The 19,452-nt window shown below is 44.1% G+C and overlaps 1 protein-coding gene across 3 annotated transcripts; it reads right to left on the reverse strand.

Annotated features, from left to right (window-relative positions):
* Positions 1-835: 835 nt before the first annotated feature.
* LOC129384805 (uncharacterized) lies at positions 836-17,233 on the reverse strand. 3 transcript variants are annotated; one of them, XR_011894662.1, is made up of 6 exons: positions 16,734-17,233; positions 16,473-16,627; positions 9,394-9,516; positions 9,220-9,312; positions 3,133-3,425; positions 836-1,605 (listed from the first exon to the last, which is right to left on the reverse strand). XR_011894662.1 is itself a non-coding variant. In XM_055070390.2 (4 exons), exons 1-4 carry the CDS (start codon positions 16,525-16,527, stop codon positions 1,559-1,561), a joined length of 318 nt encoding a protein of 105 aa, XP_054926365.1. In that variant the 5' UTR covers positions 16,528-17,233; the 3' UTR covers positions 836-1,558. The 3 variants fall into 3 exon arrangements, 1 of the variants encoding a protein (XP_054926365.1); XR_011894661.1 differs by having other exon boundaries at positions 16,473-17,233; XM_055070390.2 differs by lacking the exon at positions 3,133-3,425 and having other exon boundaries at positions 16,473-17,233.
* Positions 17,234-19,452: the final 2,219 nt, after the last annotated feature.

Below are 19,452 nucleotides of genomic sequence, written 5' to 3' on the forward strand. Positions count from 1 at the left end.
ATACTGAAAGATATCTATAGCGGCTCCACAGCCACTGTAGTCCTCCATAAAGAAAGCAACAAAATCCCTATAAAGAAAGGCGTCAGGCAGGGAGATACGATCTCTCCAATGCTATTCACAGCATGTTTACAGGAGGTATTCAGAGACCTGGATTGGGTAGAATTGGGGATAAGAGTAAATGGAGAATACCTTAGTAACTTGCGCTTCGCTGATGATATTGCCTTGCTTAGTAACTCAGGGGACCAACTGCAATGCATGCTCACTGACCTGAAGAGGCAGAGCAGAAGGGTGGGACTAAAAATTAATCTGCAGAAAACTAAAGTAATGTTTAACAGTCTCGGAAGGGAACAGCAGTTTACGATAGGTAGCGAGGCACTGGAAGTGGTAAGAGAATACATCTACTTAGGACAGGTAGTGACTGCTGATCCGGATCATGAGAGTGAAATAATCAGAAGAATAAGAATGGGCTGGGGTGCGTTTGGCAGGCATTCTGAGATCATGAACAGCAGGTTGCCATTATCCGTCATAAGAAAAGCTTATAAAAGCTGTGTCTTACCAGTACTCACGTACGGGGCAGAAACCTGGAGGCTTACGAAAAGGGTTCTACTTAAATTGAGGACGACGCAACGAGCTATGGAAAGAAGAATGATAGGTGTAACATTAAGGGATAAGAAAAGAGCAGATTGGGTGAGGGCACAAACGCGCGTTAATGACATCTTAGTTGAAATCAAGAAAAAAAAGTGGGCATGGGCAGGACATGTAATGAGGACGGAAGATAACCGATGGTCATTAAGGGTTACGGACAGGATTCCGAGGGAAGGGAAGCGTAGCAGGGGGCGACAGAAAGTTAGGTGGGCAGATGAGATTGGGAAGTTTGGAGGGTCAACATGGCCACAATTAGTACATGACCGGGGCAGTTGGAGAAGTATGGGAAAGGCCTTTGCCCTGCAGTGGGCGTAACCAGGCTGATGATGATGATGATGATGAAAGGCGTGGAAGGTAACGGCAGTGGAATGAATATGCTTGCGGCAAATGTATATCTGCGTCTGCGTTTAACTATTCCGCTTTCTTACTGTTAGTTATTAGTTACTATTCGTAACATAGTCATACTCGAAAAAGTGGCTATTCGCCCTCTGCTGTTTTTAAGTGTTTCCTTAGCTTCTACAGTCTACAGAAGCCAGGTACTGTGCATTGTACGCCCTACCTAACAAGCATGGTAGTACCGACACCGCACATGGACCCTGATTTTCGTCTCCACTAAAATATGTCAGCAGACTCGTCTGTGACGGCGTTATGCGTACGAGTCAGTGTTTTGGCAGGCCGAAGAGCGCTGACAAAGAAGTCCACAGGTGCAAGCTGACCTTTGGGGTTGGTGGAGTAAAGTAAAACTCGGAAGCTGGCGCGCTCCTCAAGGCCACTGAAGGAGAATGCCGGATGTGACGTGGAAGAGGCATTGGCCAATAGGCTATCGGTGTTCGCGTCTGGCAGCTCTGCCACGAACGTGACGGGCTGCACGCCACCATCCCAGAGGCCTTGCGATCACTCCAATGACACCGAGTCACGTGCTATTCACTTGGCTGCAGTTGCTCACGGGTTCCCGAGGACCTGCAATAGGGAAATATCTTTGTTTAAGCCCTCAGCCTTAGTTTACAAAAAGAAGTGTTTTTTCGTATGAACAGCGTTTCAGAGCCTAAATAAACCTAACCGTAGTAAAAGAGACTGGTGGATTTCGTTAGCCACCTCACCTCGCAGTGAATATAATGTGGTTACATTGTTGGTTAATGATGATGATACGAGCATTCACATTAAAACAGGGTGTCTGCACACGATACCAGGCTCGTTCTTTAAAGCTTTCTTTCCGTGAATTAAATTTTTTGAAAATATTTATTCACTAAGCCACATTATCCCCTGCAGAAAGGTCACTTCATTGCTTGCTATCCCTCCCTAGCCCTATTTTGCTAGTCTCCGCGGCAATTTCGTTTGTTTCTACTGTCTTTTGAGCCTAACACCTCAGTCAGGCCTATTGCCTTCCTCGTTTATCTCTGATAGATAACGTAACATTCTAGCAAAGTACGCTCTAGGATTCCCATATATCTTCATACCCTGCTAATTGTTACCATGGGCTGCTATTTTTAGCCTCTTAATTTCAGTATTTTCAGTAAAGGAACCACACTATGTAGGTTGTAAACTGACAGCCTAAAATACCGAAGCAAATGAAGTTGTTAAATTGACAAAAACAAAGAAAGAATAGAGACCAATAAGAAGGTAGAAGAGAAGAAATACAGTGGTCAAGCAACTCACGCAGTAAAATGAATCGACATTTCAAAGGTCTGACGTGGTCGTCTTTAGTAAACACTGCTCATATTCCTTAATTCCCATTGCTCTAACAACAATTCAGATGTCTCAAAGGTATATTAACAATGCTTCTCCGTTTATCTTTTCCACAATGCATTGACTGATCATGAAAGAACAGTGTTCAAGTAAATGTAATTGTACCTTGTGAACACACAAGTGGGTTTTCAACTTACATTCGAAAGTGAGGCCGAGGAATCTTAAGAAACGCTGAAACTAAAGCAAGGTATTGTGCAGTTTCTGCCCAGACACCGATGATAAGCATCCTAGGGCCTTTGTCGGGGAGTGTATAATAAAGCCACAACATGTCTGAAAAACTCTATAGCACCGGTGTAGTTGTAAGCAGTAATCCATTTAGCTAATCACTCTGTTTAGACCGAATAGATTTATTTGGCTCTGTCGGCCGGTTTCATGCTAGGTCTGTGGTATGACGGTAGGTTGGGCGTGGAGGACGAAAGGGGAGGAAACGCTCCACGAAAAAGTTGCCACTCGTTCACTCGTTCGGCGGGTCGCTCGACCCCACTACTTGTCACAAAAGTTAAGCGTGTAAGCTATATAAGCTTTGTAATGCATCAATAAATCTCACTTGTGTACTTGTTTATGTCACTTCTGTAACCTAGTGTCCATACACCCCCAGGAGCACGCACAAGACGTTTGCCGGACCGCACTGGCTACGTCTTGATAGAGTCTATTCGATGTTCTTTTTTTTTTTCATTACTTGCAGTTACTAGCACTTCATAGGACTATAACACCTAACGTATTCTTCGTTATAGCACTCACCAGCTTTAACAACGGCAAAAGCGCAGGGCTTCCATTATCTGCCGACCTCGTTAGCGCCTCAGCAGAGTAGGAAGCCGAACTCATCCTCGTTCAATGCTGAATGCGACGCCACGCTGTGCGTCAGCTCCTGATTGAAACTGGTCAGTGGTAGATGCTTGCGGCTCACAGAACTATGAAACACCAGTGGAACGTCACGTCTGCGGGGTCTGCTTCAACTTCGCAGCGTAATGACGCGGAGTCATATTGCGACGCACCATACAAGCGCTTCTGCCCCGGCTTGCAGGCAGGTGCGTCTATGGAACAAAGAACAAATTATTGACATTAAAAAGTTGCGTTAATTATTATGACATTTATTCAATGCGTCAAAAAGAAAATTGTTTTGCGCCACAATGTTTTTGATGTCTAAAACAAATATATCCAATAAGCATTGAAGGATGCGCAATTTGCTCCTGATCTGCGTAGTAGTCTACTGGTTACATTTTATAACTAGGATGAACCTTTTTAAGAGGGTTCATATTTTCGAAAACGTTAAAACTCTCTACTCTCGAAGTATGTGTATTGACAGAAGTGCAAAAGACATGCGCAAAACGAAATTTCAGCACAAATATTCAAATGAAATTATGATAGACACATCCTCAAAAGAACATTGCTTGACGGTCTCACCAACAGTTGGGGTTAGCTTGCCAGCGTTTATCTTATGAACATGGTGGCAAGAATTTCTTAATGCATATAGTTGGCTCGCGCACTAGTAACTTTCTATAGACCCGAAATTTATTTAAAGAGTAATAATGGTCGAAGTACGCAAGACAGTAACGCGCAAAAGCGCTTACGCCACGCTTGTTAACTTATTTAGTAAGCAAGTTTTTACAAATTACAAACTACTAGCCTTACTTATTATGGCTGTGTACGAATTTGCTATCGCAATCGGTGCTTCGCCATTCGGCCCAAACTGCGACTTTTATTTTGAAATACTACCTTTCCTGGTATTCGATTGCGAGCTTCTAGTGTGCACACAGCAGAACCTTCAGCAAACATTTCACGATGATTTCGCTGTCCTAAACATGGGGCACAAGCAGAAAGGCGACAGGCCAATGTGCCACAAGTTTAACAAAGGAGACGTCGCGGCCACGAGCGTATACGCGTTGGTACTAGCTTGACCACGTGATCGCTGCGTAATGCGGTGAAGCCTGCATTATGTATGGTTGTGAAAAGTGAGAATTGCGAACAGATGATCTTGTATGAGAACACCCCCCAGAACGCACTGGCAGCTCCAACGCATGGGCAAGACCTGAGATCCTGTGCGATCCGCTTTATCATAATCTCATAATCTACTCCGCGCAATAAGTAATGTCCGAAACGTGCGCGAATATTGCTTCCGCTGTCTGCAGTACGGCAGAAAATTGCCTTCGAAATTTGCTTCTAATAATTGCTTGGGGTGCATCTGAGAAGTGCAGAGGTAGATGAATTCGCAGTTCTCTCTTGACAAACTAGGCAAGTAAGAACGCCAAGTGGTACATCAAATGATCCGGGATATAAAATTCGATCCTTCGCCAAAATTTGAGCAAGAAAGCAACTGAGGTAAGCGCAACATCCTTTCATGCTTATAAGAGAAAAAGCACACATCCTCGTATCTCTGCAGCCCTTGGCGGTGCTGCCCCCATTAACGAACAACGTCAAAAGAGGCCTGACTTATATCACTTTTTGAGCTTTGAAGGGTGATGAACGAATACTTGTACATATGAGAAAAAATATGGAAGCTTGCGGAGCACAATTTCCTTACCTTAAACAGTACGAAAACGTCTTACGTTACTTTCGTTCATCACATCTATGCAAATACATGGTGGCAGCAGGCGACAGCATAGCCAGCGTGCTTTCATCCCGGATACTCGACGTGCTACCACTATGAGTGCCCTGGACTTTCTGAAAAGGCGCATTTTTTGGGGGAGCATCTCATACATTGTTAGCAAGCGTGTGTCGCCGGACGTTGATGAACGGCATGTCTCGCAGAAAGGCACGCAGCAGTCGGAGTAATCAATTTCCTTCCAGTGTAATGCGACTCATTCAACGAAAACTATGACCTCGAAGCGCGCGTTTCGAGTACCTTTGTTCTGTAGAATGTTTAACGCACACATGAACCTGCAATGAGCAAGATCACTTTTACATTCCATAATTAACATGATTCTTGCATTGATTTTATATGAAAAATACATATCAAACGAAAACTCAAACACCTCAATGTTATAAGTGCATTGAATGTCAATAGACACAGGTTTGCAGGCCACGCTGTAAATGTAGCTTTGCGCCTGCAAGAAAATGAGCTAAGAGAGAAGAGAGAAAATAATGCAGAGAAAGGCAGGGAGGTTAACCAGAGGTAGTTCCGGTTGGAAGTTGCAGGATGAAGGAAGCGAAGAAATCGCATGCACGTGTGTCACACTACGCACAAGAGAAAGTGCGACTGTACTAAGTCTAGAAAGCAAGCGAAGGGGTCACTGCACTGTTATGGCATTCCGCGGTAATTTCCGAGAGACATTGTCGTTATCAGGCTTTTTCTGCATCTCTACGCGAAGGTGATTGAACGGACGATTATTTATCAAGAGCCGTGTAGTCGCACGATACAGTGAGAATCCCCTATTACATGTACAGTGACAAGATCACTCAAAATGACGTGCTTCCCACGACCCTAATGGATGGCAAGGCGCATGGCTGAATGAGTCGCTCAGGACATCCTGATTGTGGCCCTCCTCTGCCGATAGGTTCTGAGGTTCTGTATTGTGTAAGAATGAGCAGCTCTGCACAATCATGCATGCACTTGTGGCGTACTGATGCAAGTGGAAACACTCTCCAAAATACGAAAAAATAAGGAAAACAGCAAATGTTGACGTTCCAAGGCATCTGCGAGCCCCTTGCTCAAGATAACAACGAATGTGCTCCGTCTCTGCTTATATAGCATAAAGGTGGCACAATGAGTGTGGGGAGGTATCTGGCAGATTGTCCCACGTCTATACGGTCAAGCTCCCAGATGCCTACCCACTGTCAATGAGCCATCTTTCATGTATAGAAACAAGGATTCTGCATCTTCGGTGTTGTATGGAACAAATGGCCCTTGGGGGCCTCTTAACATCAACGTCAGTTGTTTTGTTTATTGTGCTTCCCTATCCTGGCGAGTGTATATTTATTATTGTATCAGTATGTAACCTCTTCGTCACATTGTATTACGTTAAACTACTGAGCACCTCTGGCATGTGGAAGGCACCTCCTGAGTGGTGTGGAAGGCACCTCCTGAGGCACCTCCTGAACTGGTTCTTGTTTGAGGCATCAGCGGGATGTAAACAATGCGAATGCGTGAGTATCAAGCAATACGTACCGATGTGCGCAGATGGCGCGAAGGAACAAATAAAGAAAGGTTATTTATATATATGAAACACGTTGATGTTACGTGGACACAGAAAGAGGCAAAGATACATGAGCAAACTAAGAACAAGGTAACAGCGGGAGCCAACGTTTCAACAAGCGGACATATGCTTTCCTCGGCACAGCATATATATATAGGGTTCTCCTAAAAGGGAGAGGGGTAAGGCGGGCGAGTGCGGCAACGACCGAAGGTGTATTAGCCGCGAGGGTGTAGAAAGGAGAATAAAGGAGTGCTGTGCACAAGGCCAGTGACACGTCCGCGTGTCAGCCGGCGTGTCAACGACCATGTGCGCCCCTCTATTACATGCTTTGCTGGTGGTCGTGGGCTATCATGTCTCTGAAAGATAATAAAACAAAGCGGCATAAAATGATGCACATGAAAAAAATAAACTAAAATAAATATTACTACAATAGAATAAATATATAAATAAAAGAAATAAAAGAAGAAAGGACAGGAAAAAACAAAAACAAACCACTAAGCAACCAAACTAAGTGTTGTTGCCTATAGCTTGAAATTCAGCATAGCGAAAAGATTTTAAAGCTCCCCTTGAAACGTGTATGCCTATTGGTTGCAATGTCTTGAACTTATGGATAAGGTATTATTGTCTGTATTTTCTTTCTCTTTCAGAACGAAAATTTCACTGTAAGGTATAGAGCTTAAGTTCATCAAAGTTATGACCTGGTTGGTCGAAATTCTCGGTGACGGCTTTGGGAATCTTTTTAGCTGTGTCCTCGCGATGTCCGTTTAATCTGACTTTCATTGATAAACCCGTTTCACCTATGTATTGTTTCTTACAGAAAGAACATTCAAGCATATAAATCACATCCAACTGGTACAATTAAAGTTAATGTGTTTTGACTTCGTGTGTGTGACTATTTGCGGTGCTTTTAATGTTAATGTCACTTTGAAAGTACCTGCACGTTTTACACCCGGGGCGACAACATGATTTTATTACGGAGGAATGATGCTGGCTAACTTTTTCGTGCACTAACATCTCTTTAAATTTTCTGTTGCGGCGATAGGTAACCCTTGGTACACCAACGAACGCTTTTCTCGTTACGTGATAAGATTGGGTGGTATTTTTGCAGGATGGTGTTTATATTTGGGTGTGCATTAGAATATTTTGTTATATAGGCTGGCGATCTGTTAGATTCTGGTGTACGCTGTTTCTTAGCTAATTGCGACTGTCTCTCCAATTTGACACGACATTATAAACAATGTAGAGAGCAACTTGTGGATAGTTCCTTTCTGCTAGCGTTGTTTTAAGGTAATTTAGCTGGTGGATATAATCGTTGTCTTCGATGCAGATTCTTCTTATTCGTTTGGCTTGACCAACAAAACTTATTAGCAGTGTCACGGGTGATGACTGTTGTAGTCTAAATATTGCTGGCGATCCATAGGTTTCCCGTAAGGTGTCGTTCTCAGTTTTCTGTTTTCTATGTAGACCGCCGTGTGGAGGAAGTTGATTTGACTAGGATAGTAGTGAGCAGTAAACTTAATATTCAGGTGAAAGCTATTAAAATGGCTAATTAAGTTGCTTAACGCGCTTGTGCCGTGTTCCGATATTATAAATATGTCGTCTATGTAACGAAGATAGGTGTGGGGTTTGAAAGGGTAGGATTCCAACGGGTCTGCTTCGGGTTGTCCCATGAAAATGTTCGCATACGTGGGAGCTAATGGTGTCCCATGCTGTAGTGCCGAAAGTTTGCAGGTAATGAATAGAATCGAATTCGAAATAGTTGAGCGCGAAAACTAACGTAAGCCGCGACAGGTAAAATTCAGGAGCGTACGATTGGGGATAGACAGTGAGGGATTTCCATATGGCTTCAATTCTTGGACTCATGGGTATGTTAGTGTAAAGGGCAGAAACACCTAAAGTGACTAGAATAGCGCGGTCGTATAGGATTTGGCCGTCGAGAATTCGAAGGAAGTGCGGCATGTCTTGTATAAAAGAAGGGAGGGCGGTGGGGATGTTCGACAGGTGGTAATTTAAGAATTTAGTTAGGGACTCGGTAGGTGTGTTGTTATTAGACACTATAGGCCAACCTGAGATTTCTGCGCTAAATATTTCTTCTACGGGAACCTTATGTATTTTAGGAAGAAGATAGAAGCGGCCTGCTTCTATTTTCTTGGGCATCATGAAGCGATATTGAGAATGCGTGATTAGTTCCCTGGACAGGAGCTCCGCTATTGCGCTTTGCACAGTATTGCTGTAGTCTGAAGTTGGATTAGAGTCGAGTTTTCTGTAATGGGTATGGTTGCTCAGTTGTTTGGAGGGCTCATTCTTGCACTTGTCTAAGGCTTGGTTACGATACTGCCGCTTTGGTCACCTGCTTTTATTACAATATCATTTTCTTCCGCGAGTTCTTTAAGCATTTTGTGCTTAGCGGGGGACAAATTTTTGCGTTTCCAGTAATGCCGACGTCAGAGCAGGAAGTCAAAGAAAGTGTCAGAGCCTAGGTGAAGGAACTGTGGGGATACTGAAGGGGAGAGGCGAGATTTAAAAGCTACGTTGAACAACATCACAGTCAGCGGGGACGTATAAAGCCAGAAAAAGGGAAGCGTGATACACTAATTGGAAGGGTTATAGAATGTGCAAAGCAAGAATGTGAGTGCCGCGCAGGAGCGGAAGAATGCCCTATGAAGAAACTTGCTGGTTGAACAGTGTTACTCACAGAATATATCTAGCTTCACTCCATGTATGATGGTGCTTCCGGGAATGAACTTGTTCTCGGCCCGGTAAGAGAGCACAGCTCCGTTGTCGGCCCCTTACGGTGTAAAAAGAAGCACGCTGGAGCTGGTTCCTTCGTGTTTTCTCGTGTTCTCTTGGGTTGAGAGCAGCTGCTCACCTCCGTTCCACCAGCTGACCAGAGCGAGGGGACGTGAGCCACTCGATGAGCACACCAGATGCAACAACTGGCCTGCTGACAGAGAGTTACGTGGTGGCTGGATGGCTACCTCCAGGGGGATTCCTGCGTGAACCAGGAATGTTAGATCTAGAGGCTGTGTCACAGTTTTAATTGCTCAATTAGAGAATGACTTGAGATATAGAAAATAGAGGAGGAAGTGAACGCTTTCATGGAAACGGGTAATCTTTCGAATAGTTGATCTGGCGCCTTTGATCGTTGTAGAGGTTTTAGTCTTCTTATAATGCGCGGTGACCTGATTGCAAAATACTCACATAGCTAGCAAAGTGGTGGTACTCGGCCATAATAAGTCTAGCTACACTTACACAAGGTGATCAAGCTAATTACGCTGATGGGAGTTGCCTAGGTTCTCTATATCTTGCATGCACTCCATATATACTTATTAGTGAGCTGTACTGATAGACCACATAACGATCTTTCTAGCGAGTGCGACATAAAAGTAGTATAACGGTGTACTTTAAACCGTAGTGTATCGACTAGGTAAACCGAGACTAGTAATCTTTATGGGCCAAATTCTCCATATTACTCAAATAATGCTAAAATAATTTCAACAGAACTTGTTGAAGTTCAACAGATGTTTATTTTTGTTAAGTAAGTCCGGCTTGCTGATTTTCTCACATATAATTATCTCACATAAGAAAGATTGAAAGGCGTGGTCTGACACGGGTGACCATCAGTGCAGCGTCTGGGTTAGTGGCATAAAACGAATTGCCCAGGTGAAGGTGACGTCTACCACAGTGAATTATCTGTCTATCCGTTGTGCGTATGTGGTGTTCCCCTTGTGATAGAAATTACTAAATCACATTGAACGACATTGAATCACATATATGCAAGAAAGGAGCCCAAATTGCCAAGAAACATTTTAACTTTAAAGAAACAAAAGACATTGTGTGACCGCAGTAGCTATTTCATCACCTAAAGAAGTTGAGCAACAGATGTACGTAAAATACCCACAACTGCTTTATCTCTTTCGCGTTATTGTCAATTGACTACGTTTGGAGATGACGTTCCTATGCGAGGCCAGAACGCCCCAAACAATGCCTCTTTATGCACATAATAATACTGCGAATTTAAAATTACGGTGGTGGGAGGTGTGGTATTTCTGGCATCACAGCCGCTGGTATAGCCAATCAGCCCACCCTGAACGAGGTATCTCGTAAACCAATCGATCTTGTATACGGCGCATGGTCGTTAGTGTTTCCTCACGCAATATGCTCGCAATAATGACCATTCCTAATGGACGGAAATGCGTCTAGTATCTCCGAAAAAAGTGAAGTTGATCATTCGTCTGGGAAATTCGGTGTGTATTCTTTTTTGCTATAGATGATAGTCTAAATTGATTGTAGAGGCAGCTCCGCCATTGTTATTATCACTTTAAGAGCGTTGATATGGCAGCCGCGAAGAACCGGCTGCTGAATGCGCCTACTACAAAGATCTCAGCTTGCTTATGGATGTAGTGAAATAGTGAAACATGCAGTATACGTTGTGAGCCCGATTGAAACTCTTCCGTGTACATATAAAACCACACCGAATCACTGAACAAATGCCAGCTCGCTGTACACTACATTAATTGTGTTTATGTCGACTGTTCTTATACTTGTATTACCGACCCATGCAGCCATACTCCCTTTGTAATGCGCAATATCTGCACACATTGCATAGGTCACTTAAAACGCAAATACTTCTCAAATTGGCTTCCCTTCTCATGCATACTATCCACAACACACATTTCTACACAATTTTAAGGTAACTCCGCTTCTATCAGAACATATCGAATAAACGTTTAGCCCCAAAAGTGCTAATCTTAAGCTCAAGAAAAATGCCCGGAAGAGTGTTATTCCGACTCCTTCGCGCTTTCCCGACTACATACAATAGCACGAAGGCTAACTGCGCCTAAACTACCATTTTACTTGTCATTGAAGCAGTCTGAGTTACCTGAAATGTAGGGAATACATGTGCTACCAGAGTCAGATGTGAAATTCTCATGCAAGTAGAAAGAAATTTACTTTTTCACTGTCGCGCATAACAATCCAATGGCTTCAATAGGAGCACACAGAGGTGCTTGTGCAAGGTGGTGCGTTTGATTGGCTCTCCTCAAGTACGTCGAGCTGCCTATCCGGTTTCTCTGTTTGCTCCACTTCAACGAAATTTTCAAGGTGGTCGTATCTCCCTTTCGTTTCTCTCTCTTTCTCTTTCTCTCTCTAGCTCTCTCTGCACATATGTAATCACTCATATACGCCCACCAAAGAAGGCGTAGTTGTATTTAAATAACTATAACTTCCGTGAGCAAGTATAAGGAGTAAACGAAGCTTGCAAATGAGAAAAGTCATAAGCACGGATCCCGCGTGGAATGTGGAAATTTCTTTTACACTGTTAGGTGTATGGGATGATTCCAACAGCCGCCGCCGTCGCTGGTGTACGTCAAAGCTATTGCCAGGAATGAAAAAAAAAAAAAAAGAAGCAGTTCCTTCCGACATCGAACTATATATATATATATATATATATATATATATATATATATATATATATATATATATATATATATATATGTTTCTTCAAAACCATCTCGAACTTGATAAACCCTCTTTCTTTAGACAGAGTTTTAAAGGAACAAAACTTATCTAAATCATAATTTAGGCGAAGATGATGATTCATTACTTGGAGGCTCATGTGATTTCACGCAAGAGGTAAAAAAAGCACAAAGCAAATGAAAACAAGAATACTGGTCACTGAGATGAAACAGAGTCATATATGTTTCTAAAAACTTCGCTGCTTCTAAAGTCAAGTAGTAGCTTTCGAGGAATCCTGCAAGGCGCCCGCAGTGTCTTCGTACTTCGCCTTTCACACGTCAACTTAGCGCCACGTACGGTTTCTTGTCACTTGGGACCAGTGTAATCCGTGGCACCCTCTATATACGGACTTTTCTGTGCAATTGTCAAGCCCTAGTGGGAAAACAGTAAGACTCGAAACTACTTCTGAAGTGATATCGCATGCCTTCACGTATATCCTGGGGGCATAACAGGGGCTGGGGCACGCCTTTTTTCAGAACTATAGGTACTTTTCAAGCAGTTTGTTTCGTTTGTTTGCCCACTGCAAGGCTGAGAAATTCACGATTGTTTCTTTATATTTATTCCTAAATAAATATGTTAGAGTTATCTACCAAGATGGCGTATGTTGCTTACATTGATTAAAGAGGCTTGAATGCACTAGTGGTGGAGACGGAATAACAGTTAGGCTGTCAGTATGCAATTCCCCGCATTACCTTAATCTTTTGCCTCATTATGCAAAAGACTATAAGGTAATGTTCTAGAGACTGAAGAAGAAACGCGAGTTCGGAATTGGTAGTCAGCCTCTAAAACTGTGCAAGTGGAATAGTTGGCGCCACTAGTCGCAGGGGACCGAAGTAGTACAGATAGCGTTTTTCCGTATAGTCAGTCAAAATAAAATTTAATGTGAGAACTTGAAGGTGAAAGCGTACTTCATTTGGAAGAGCCTCTGGCGCAAGGACTTTCGCCGTGTGTCGCATCGGTTTTATTGTTATTGCAATTACACGGACACTTAAGACGGGTTTTTTCCACCGATGTCGGCTACGCCGCGCTGTTCCTAGTGCGAGGCGCAATGCTGGCGCGCGGCCTGCAGCCCGACCGCTGGGCCCCCGTGCGCCGTGTGTTGGAGGTCACATGACCTATTGTGAAAGCGAGGGCAAGCATGCCCTCGCTCATGCCAGCCGAGAGGGCTGGCTCCTCGATGGGTGCCTTCATTTTCCAACGCACCCGATGTTAGAGAGCCTCGCGCATGGAGCCTCGTATACTCGCCTCATCAATCATTCACTGCGGGTGATCCAATATGCAAGTGAGATATCCGCTGTCAATCACTGCCTCAAGGAAAGCCAGAAAAAGAGAGGGACCAAGCCTGAAGCTGCCAACGCCCAGAGGTCATGTGAGGTCACTTCTGCCATACGAGAAATTCGTACTCAGGGGGGTGCTCCTTCCTATTGAAAGATCCTATATATCCTGTTTGTTCCTACATAATTTATATAGGGACAAAGGGGAGGGGGGGGGGGGGCGATATGGTACAACGGAATAAAAAAATACGACCCCATCTTTCGTTCCCCATTGTGGAGCAACAAGCTTGAGTTTCTGTATGGACAAAATGTTCTACTGGAGCAAAAAGCTCCATCTAAAAAAGGATGATGTTGAAAGGGTTTGACATTAAATATTATCAGAGACGTAAGTTCCGGACATCAGCTGGTCAAAACATCAATATTTTTTCGTTGCAGCAACTTTTTGAACATCCTATAACTTTATGAGCGTTCTTAAGATAGAAAAATATTGCAATTTCGCCCGAAAGCGAAGCATCAATTGCGGTAGCAAATTAATAGACAACTATACGAAGTAAGGGTTGCAGTTTTATCAGCTGTATAAACATGTAAGCAATTAGCTAAATTAGCAAGCATGGTGCCACGCGCGCACAAGCAAACATGAACCCATCTCACTCAATCACCATGGAAACGCGCTGTCAAAAAGCTGGACTGAGGAAGCGTGGCAGCAACAGTGAGCGAATTGACTTTCCTGCAATCTCTTGCTTCATCGCGAACTATGCGGCGAAAACTCAGCGCACTCGATGCTCTCAGAACTCTGGCTCCGTCGCCAATCCCTTTCTAGATAGGCCCGCGCGGCCACGCCATAGGCAGCAGCCGTCGGTGTAGAAAGAACCCCCGCCGCTTTTTTTTCTTTTTTTTCCAGTTTTTTTCTTTTCTTTTCTTGTCTTACTGGTGATGATTTTTTGGTGCTGCGAAAGAAGATACAGTACGCTAGCCACCCGCCGTGGTTACTCAGTGGCTATGGTGTTGGGCTGCTGAGCACGAGGTCGCGAGATTAAATCCCGGCCACGGCGGTCGCATTTCGATGGGGGCGAAATGCGTAAACGCCCGTGTACTTAGATTTAGGTGCATGCTAAAGAATCTCAGGTGGTCGAAATTTCCGGAGTCCTCCACTGCGGCGTGCGTCATAATCAAAAAGTGGTTTTGGCACGTAAAATCCCATAATTTAATTTTTTTACAGTACGCTAGCCGGGCTCTGTGAAAAGCTGATAGCGCGTTTGGTGTTTCCGAAAGGAAAGGTCAATCATCTTAGTGCGCAGCTCTTAGGCGCCCGTTCCTGCGGCGAGTGTCGGCGTAACCAAGCGAACGAGCACAGCGAAGGATGAAAAAAGCGACGAGAACGAAGAGGCCCGAAGAGAAAAGCGGAGGAGGGCATTGCGAAAGTATAAGAACGGTGTAGTGGGGCGATTGTGGCTACGAGAACGAGTTATAGATTGCAAAAGGAGGTATAGATTATGAACTGTCAGATGCGCGTTCCCACAACGGAAAATGACACAAAATTTGTGGAATGGGGCAGGAATAGGAAGTGTTTATTGCGCATACTTGATCACAAATTGGCGCATATCATGTGTGCTTTGTATTGTAGTTCGCTCACATGTTTTATGAAAGCTTCGATTGCCGCTGATTCCAAGCATCGCGCGGAATCGTCTGTATTTTGATTATTTCTTTAAATATTTGCACCGCAGCGTATGCAACCTTTATTCCGTGAGTTCAGTTATTTCCCCACAACGATACTATCAGCAACATAACAAAAGGTAAAACGCCAAACTTGCATATATATGCCAAGCAATGTTTGATTAATGATAAAGTGAAAAGGAGAGGTTTCTTAGAGACAGTTTCAAAGGCACAAGGGAATAGCGAATACTTCTTACCACAAGTACCGCTATGCTGACGTAAAGGTCTATAGGCAAGCGCGATACCCAATGAAAAAGAATAAATAAAGAGTACCTTTATTTTTTACACGATCGATATATTACAAAACATTTATTTCCAGTAGACATAAATTGGATATTTATTGAATTTGCGCTAAATAGTGCAACACACGCTAAAAATGTTGGCCGAGTACATTATACTGCCAGCCTATTTTATGCTCCTCTGAAAACAATTGGTAATTTTTGCTACCTAAAGCTAGCATTTTGCCATAACATTTGCGTTTTGAGGATGTCCAGATGTTTAATGCGCATGTGAAAAATAAGCGCATAAACTTCCTCGGCGATCCATTAATACGGAGCAGCAAAAAAAGATTTCCGAACACATTTCAGGTAAGCACCCTCTGGCTGTGGCGTTGTGTTATAGTTGGTATAATGCTATATCAAAAATAATAAAGTATCGGTAAAATAAAAACATAGGGAAAACACGAACAGCAACCCACTTTGGAAATCCACCCACGAGAATTGTTTCAAACTATATATTCCTCTTGTTAAAAAACAGAAATGTTTTTATTGTTGTCTTTCACAAGATTATCTCAATCTAACAGCGTTTTGGATATGAATTGTGCCAGCTATAAACGATGCTTAACATTATTCTAGATTTCCAGAAAACTAGTAAGTATCAGAGGCTTATTCGCGTGTTTATCCTTTGTCTTGCATTTTGAAACCTTCAATACTATGTTTTTATCATGTTAGAATAAAAACACGGCAATAACTTTATACAACATTTGCATATTAACTGTTACTTGTAGACTTAGTTCGTATGCTTTAAACATAAAGGCAAATATTTCTCCATCTCTTCTGTCCTGGTGTTCCTCTGTCATCTTTAGGAAATGAGAGAATTAAGACAGCAAGACAAGGGAACTTGTTGCTGGTGATGCATTCTTTTCTTCAAACACTGAATTTACGACTTTCGTTATACCCTCTGACGGAAGTAATCAACTTTCTTACTCATACGGTGCAATAACGTCCGTTTCTCTTAACAGCGAACATTTCCATACGGTCTACTTGTTTTGTTTTGTTTTTTTGCCTGTTTACTGCGTAGTTCGGCAGCAATGACAAAACACAACTATCAAGAATATTAAAGTTAATCGTACATGTATATTATATATCAAAGAGAATGCGAGAACACATAGCGATAAGCGACCAAAAAGAAAGCAGGGAACGGCTCATCTTCACTGATTACCCACTGTACGGCTGTTCCTTGTTGACCGGCCGCTGCTGTATCCGACAGTACCACTGCATACATCCAAAGGAGAACCGCACAGGAGCTTAGCGTTCTCCACTGGGTCCAGTCCGTCCCGGCACCGGAGCTTGTGTTTGCCCGTGTCATCGTGTAACAGCCCTGTAAACGGGCACGAAAAGCTGGCTTTGGACAAGTACGTAGACCGGAATCCCAAAGACCGGAATCCTGCTTCAGGATGGAAGGGTAAAAAAAAAAATTGACTCACCCTGCGTGACCACGAAGACGGATTCGGCACACGCGACGCAATGCACAATCATAAAAAAAAAAAAAAAAGAGGAGACGATAACGTTGGGCAGCCGGCAACCGATGTGTGTAAAGAAGCTGCAACGTAGCTAGAAAGACTGTCAAAGTGCGATGCTCGCGCTACTGTAAGCTGCCGTCGTGAAAGCGTGCGAATTCTCTCGGCTGTGTGGCGAGTCTCTCGACGGGCGGCCCTCGCTGCTCTGACGGGGATCGATGCCGCGCGCAGCCAAGTATCGGGAGAGCGGGCGCTTTTTCGCTGCGCCCCCGCAAGGCGACCTCTGGGGAACAAAAAATTAGCGACATAAACAAAAGTGAGCCTGTTCCTGTATGTTACGAAGGACACAGCGCTTGATTACTTGCTCCCATCTGTACTATGGCTTTTTGCTTTGCGGTTGTCTCGTTTCTGCTACGCACACAACCTACAGGTTAGCTTCTCCGTTGAAAGAGCGTAACGGCGACAACACAGTGTACTGTTAGATTAGATTATGGGATTTTACGTGCCAAAACCACTTTCTGATTATGAGGCACGCCGTAGTGGATGACTCCGAAAATTTCGACCACCTGTGGTTCTTTAACGTGCACCTAAATCTAAGTACACGGGTGTTTTCGCATTTCGCGCCCGTCGAAATGCGGCCGCCGTGGCCGGGATTCGATCCCGCGACCTCGTGCTCAGCAGCCCAACACCATAGCCACTGAGCAACCACGGCGGGTACAGTGTACTGTAGAATAGCACTAGTTGGGATATTTCTTTGTAGTTTGAACAAGTGTAGATACAGCGTGGTCCTCGCATTTTGTATATGTTTATCTGTAAGGTGATGGAATAATGTTAGATTATTCTCGAGTACATACGCATGATCTGGTTATCTCTACAAGAATGTCGTCATTTACCGGATCTCATTACTCCCATTTGGCAGGCAACTACACCGCATGTGGCTGTGCATCTGATGTTGAGAATAGAACCACATTGTACTTATCAGCATTGCAAGGAGAAGTCGTTGGAAATCGAGGACGAAGAATGAACGTTTATTGTGAGAAACAGCGAGAAAGTGTTCTTTCTTTAACCTAGGTGGGCGGCTCTCTTAGTCCAGAAAGTGGTTGGCTAATGCCGCAGACCGGACCCGGTCCACCAGACTTTGCTGATCTTCCAGTCTCTGTGCCTTTAACATTGCCTCCCACGTTTCTTCGATCACTTGTAGCAGTTCTGAGGCATCATCCTGACTGTTTTTCTCGCCGTGTGGGCTCACCAACACCATGTGTTGGAGGGTGTCTGGTACATCACAATATCGGCATAGGTATGAGAATTTAGTGGGGTGCATCCTGTGCATGATACTTCTGAACTAAACGTAACAGCGCAAACATCTAAGACGAGCCACAAAAAGAAAGACACGACACACACTGGCGCTGACTAACAACTTGTTTTTTCCTTTCGTCGTCGATGCATATAAATACCTAGGCCACATAATCGCGCAGGCGCAGAGAATACATTACTGACATCTGCCAACTTATCGTATACGTAAACGTAGGAAATCAAATTCTGATTGGTGCTATTCCATGGACATACGTATTCGTTTGTAGTCTGCGGAGGATGGTGGCTTCTTCTTTGCTTAATTTTGGATGTCGTAGAGGATGTTTTCTTCTTTCCAGCCCGTCGGCCCATAAAGCGGTGAAGGCGCTTTTGTGTTTCTTAAGGACGACGGGTTTGTGCGACCATCTGTGACTATTAATGCAATTTCTGTAAAACCACATGCGTCAGCGAACTCGCCGCAATTTCCTTCTTCTCTTCCCTCCTCTCTCTCCCTGTGATCTTTGTTTTCCCCTTTCCCATTCCCCCGGTGTAGGGTAGCCAACCGGACGTTATTCTGGTTAACCTCCCTGCCTTCTACTTCTCTCTTTCCTCCCCCTCCAGTCGGTAATGTTGCAATATTACGGCGTAGTTGATGGCAATGTCCTCCACCCTCGTCGCTTTTCGGAGACCGTGCTGCAGGAAATCCCGGCTGGTATGCTTTCGAGCGGCATCACGTGCTGCTTCGCTTCCTGCGAGGTGTTCGTGGCCTGGAATCCATGCGACGTAGGTTTCGGGCAGTTCTTGGCGTCTTGTTATTTCTTTTAAAACCTTCACTGCTGCGGCAGAAATCCGGCCTTTTCATAGGTTTCTATCGGGTATACGTGCCGGTTGCGAGTCGCTCAAGATGATTGCTGTGTCTTTGCATGTGGCGATGCCGATGACGAAGGCCACTTCCTCCGCCGTTTCTATAGATTTCTGGCCGGTATGGTGGCAGCAACCAGCTCATTCCCTTGGTTGTTGGTCACGGTAACTGCGTATGCTCTTCTACCTGGGTATTTTGCCGCATCAGTATATCTCGTGTTGGTGTTCTTTGAGTATTTCTTGCTGAGCGCTCTTACTCTTGCTTGTCTTCTGTCTTTGTGGCATGTTGCATGCATGTTGCGAGGTATTGGAGCGACTGAGATACAGTCACGAAGAAATGGCGGCAATCGGGCTTTCGCGTCGGAGTCTGCTATGAAGTTTTCGCTGTATGCGAATTTGCGAAGTACTGCTCTGCCTGTTTCAGTCAGCTTGAGGCATTCCAGCTGGCGGGCTCTGTGCAATTCACTCATTTCTTCCCAGGTGTTATGGAGGCCAAGTTTGAGGAGCGTCGTGGTTGAGGTCGTACTGGGAAGTC

The sequence above is a fragment of the Dermacentor andersoni genome, chromosome 5 (assembly GCF_023375885.2).
Source record: "Dermacentor andersoni chromosome 5, qqDerAnde1_hic_scaffold, whole genome shotgun sequence".
Classification (NCBI taxonomy): Eukaryota; Metazoa; Arthropoda; class Arachnida; order Ixodida; family Ixodidae; genus Dermacentor; species Dermacentor andersoni.

Coding starts and splice junctions, on each gene's coding strand:
- LOC129384805 (XM_055070390.2), bottom strand. CDS start 16,527: ATGCAGTGGTACTGTCGGATACAGCAGCGGCCGGTCAACAAGGAACAG. Junction 9,313..9,393: donor GGTCAGCTGGTGGAACGGAG/GTGAGCAGCTGC, acceptor TTACACCGTAAG/GGGCCGACAACGGAGCTGTG. Junction 1,606..9,219: donor AGTGAAGCTAGATATATTCT/GTGAGTAACACT, acceptor TCCCTATTGCAG/GTCCTCGGGAACCCGTGAGC.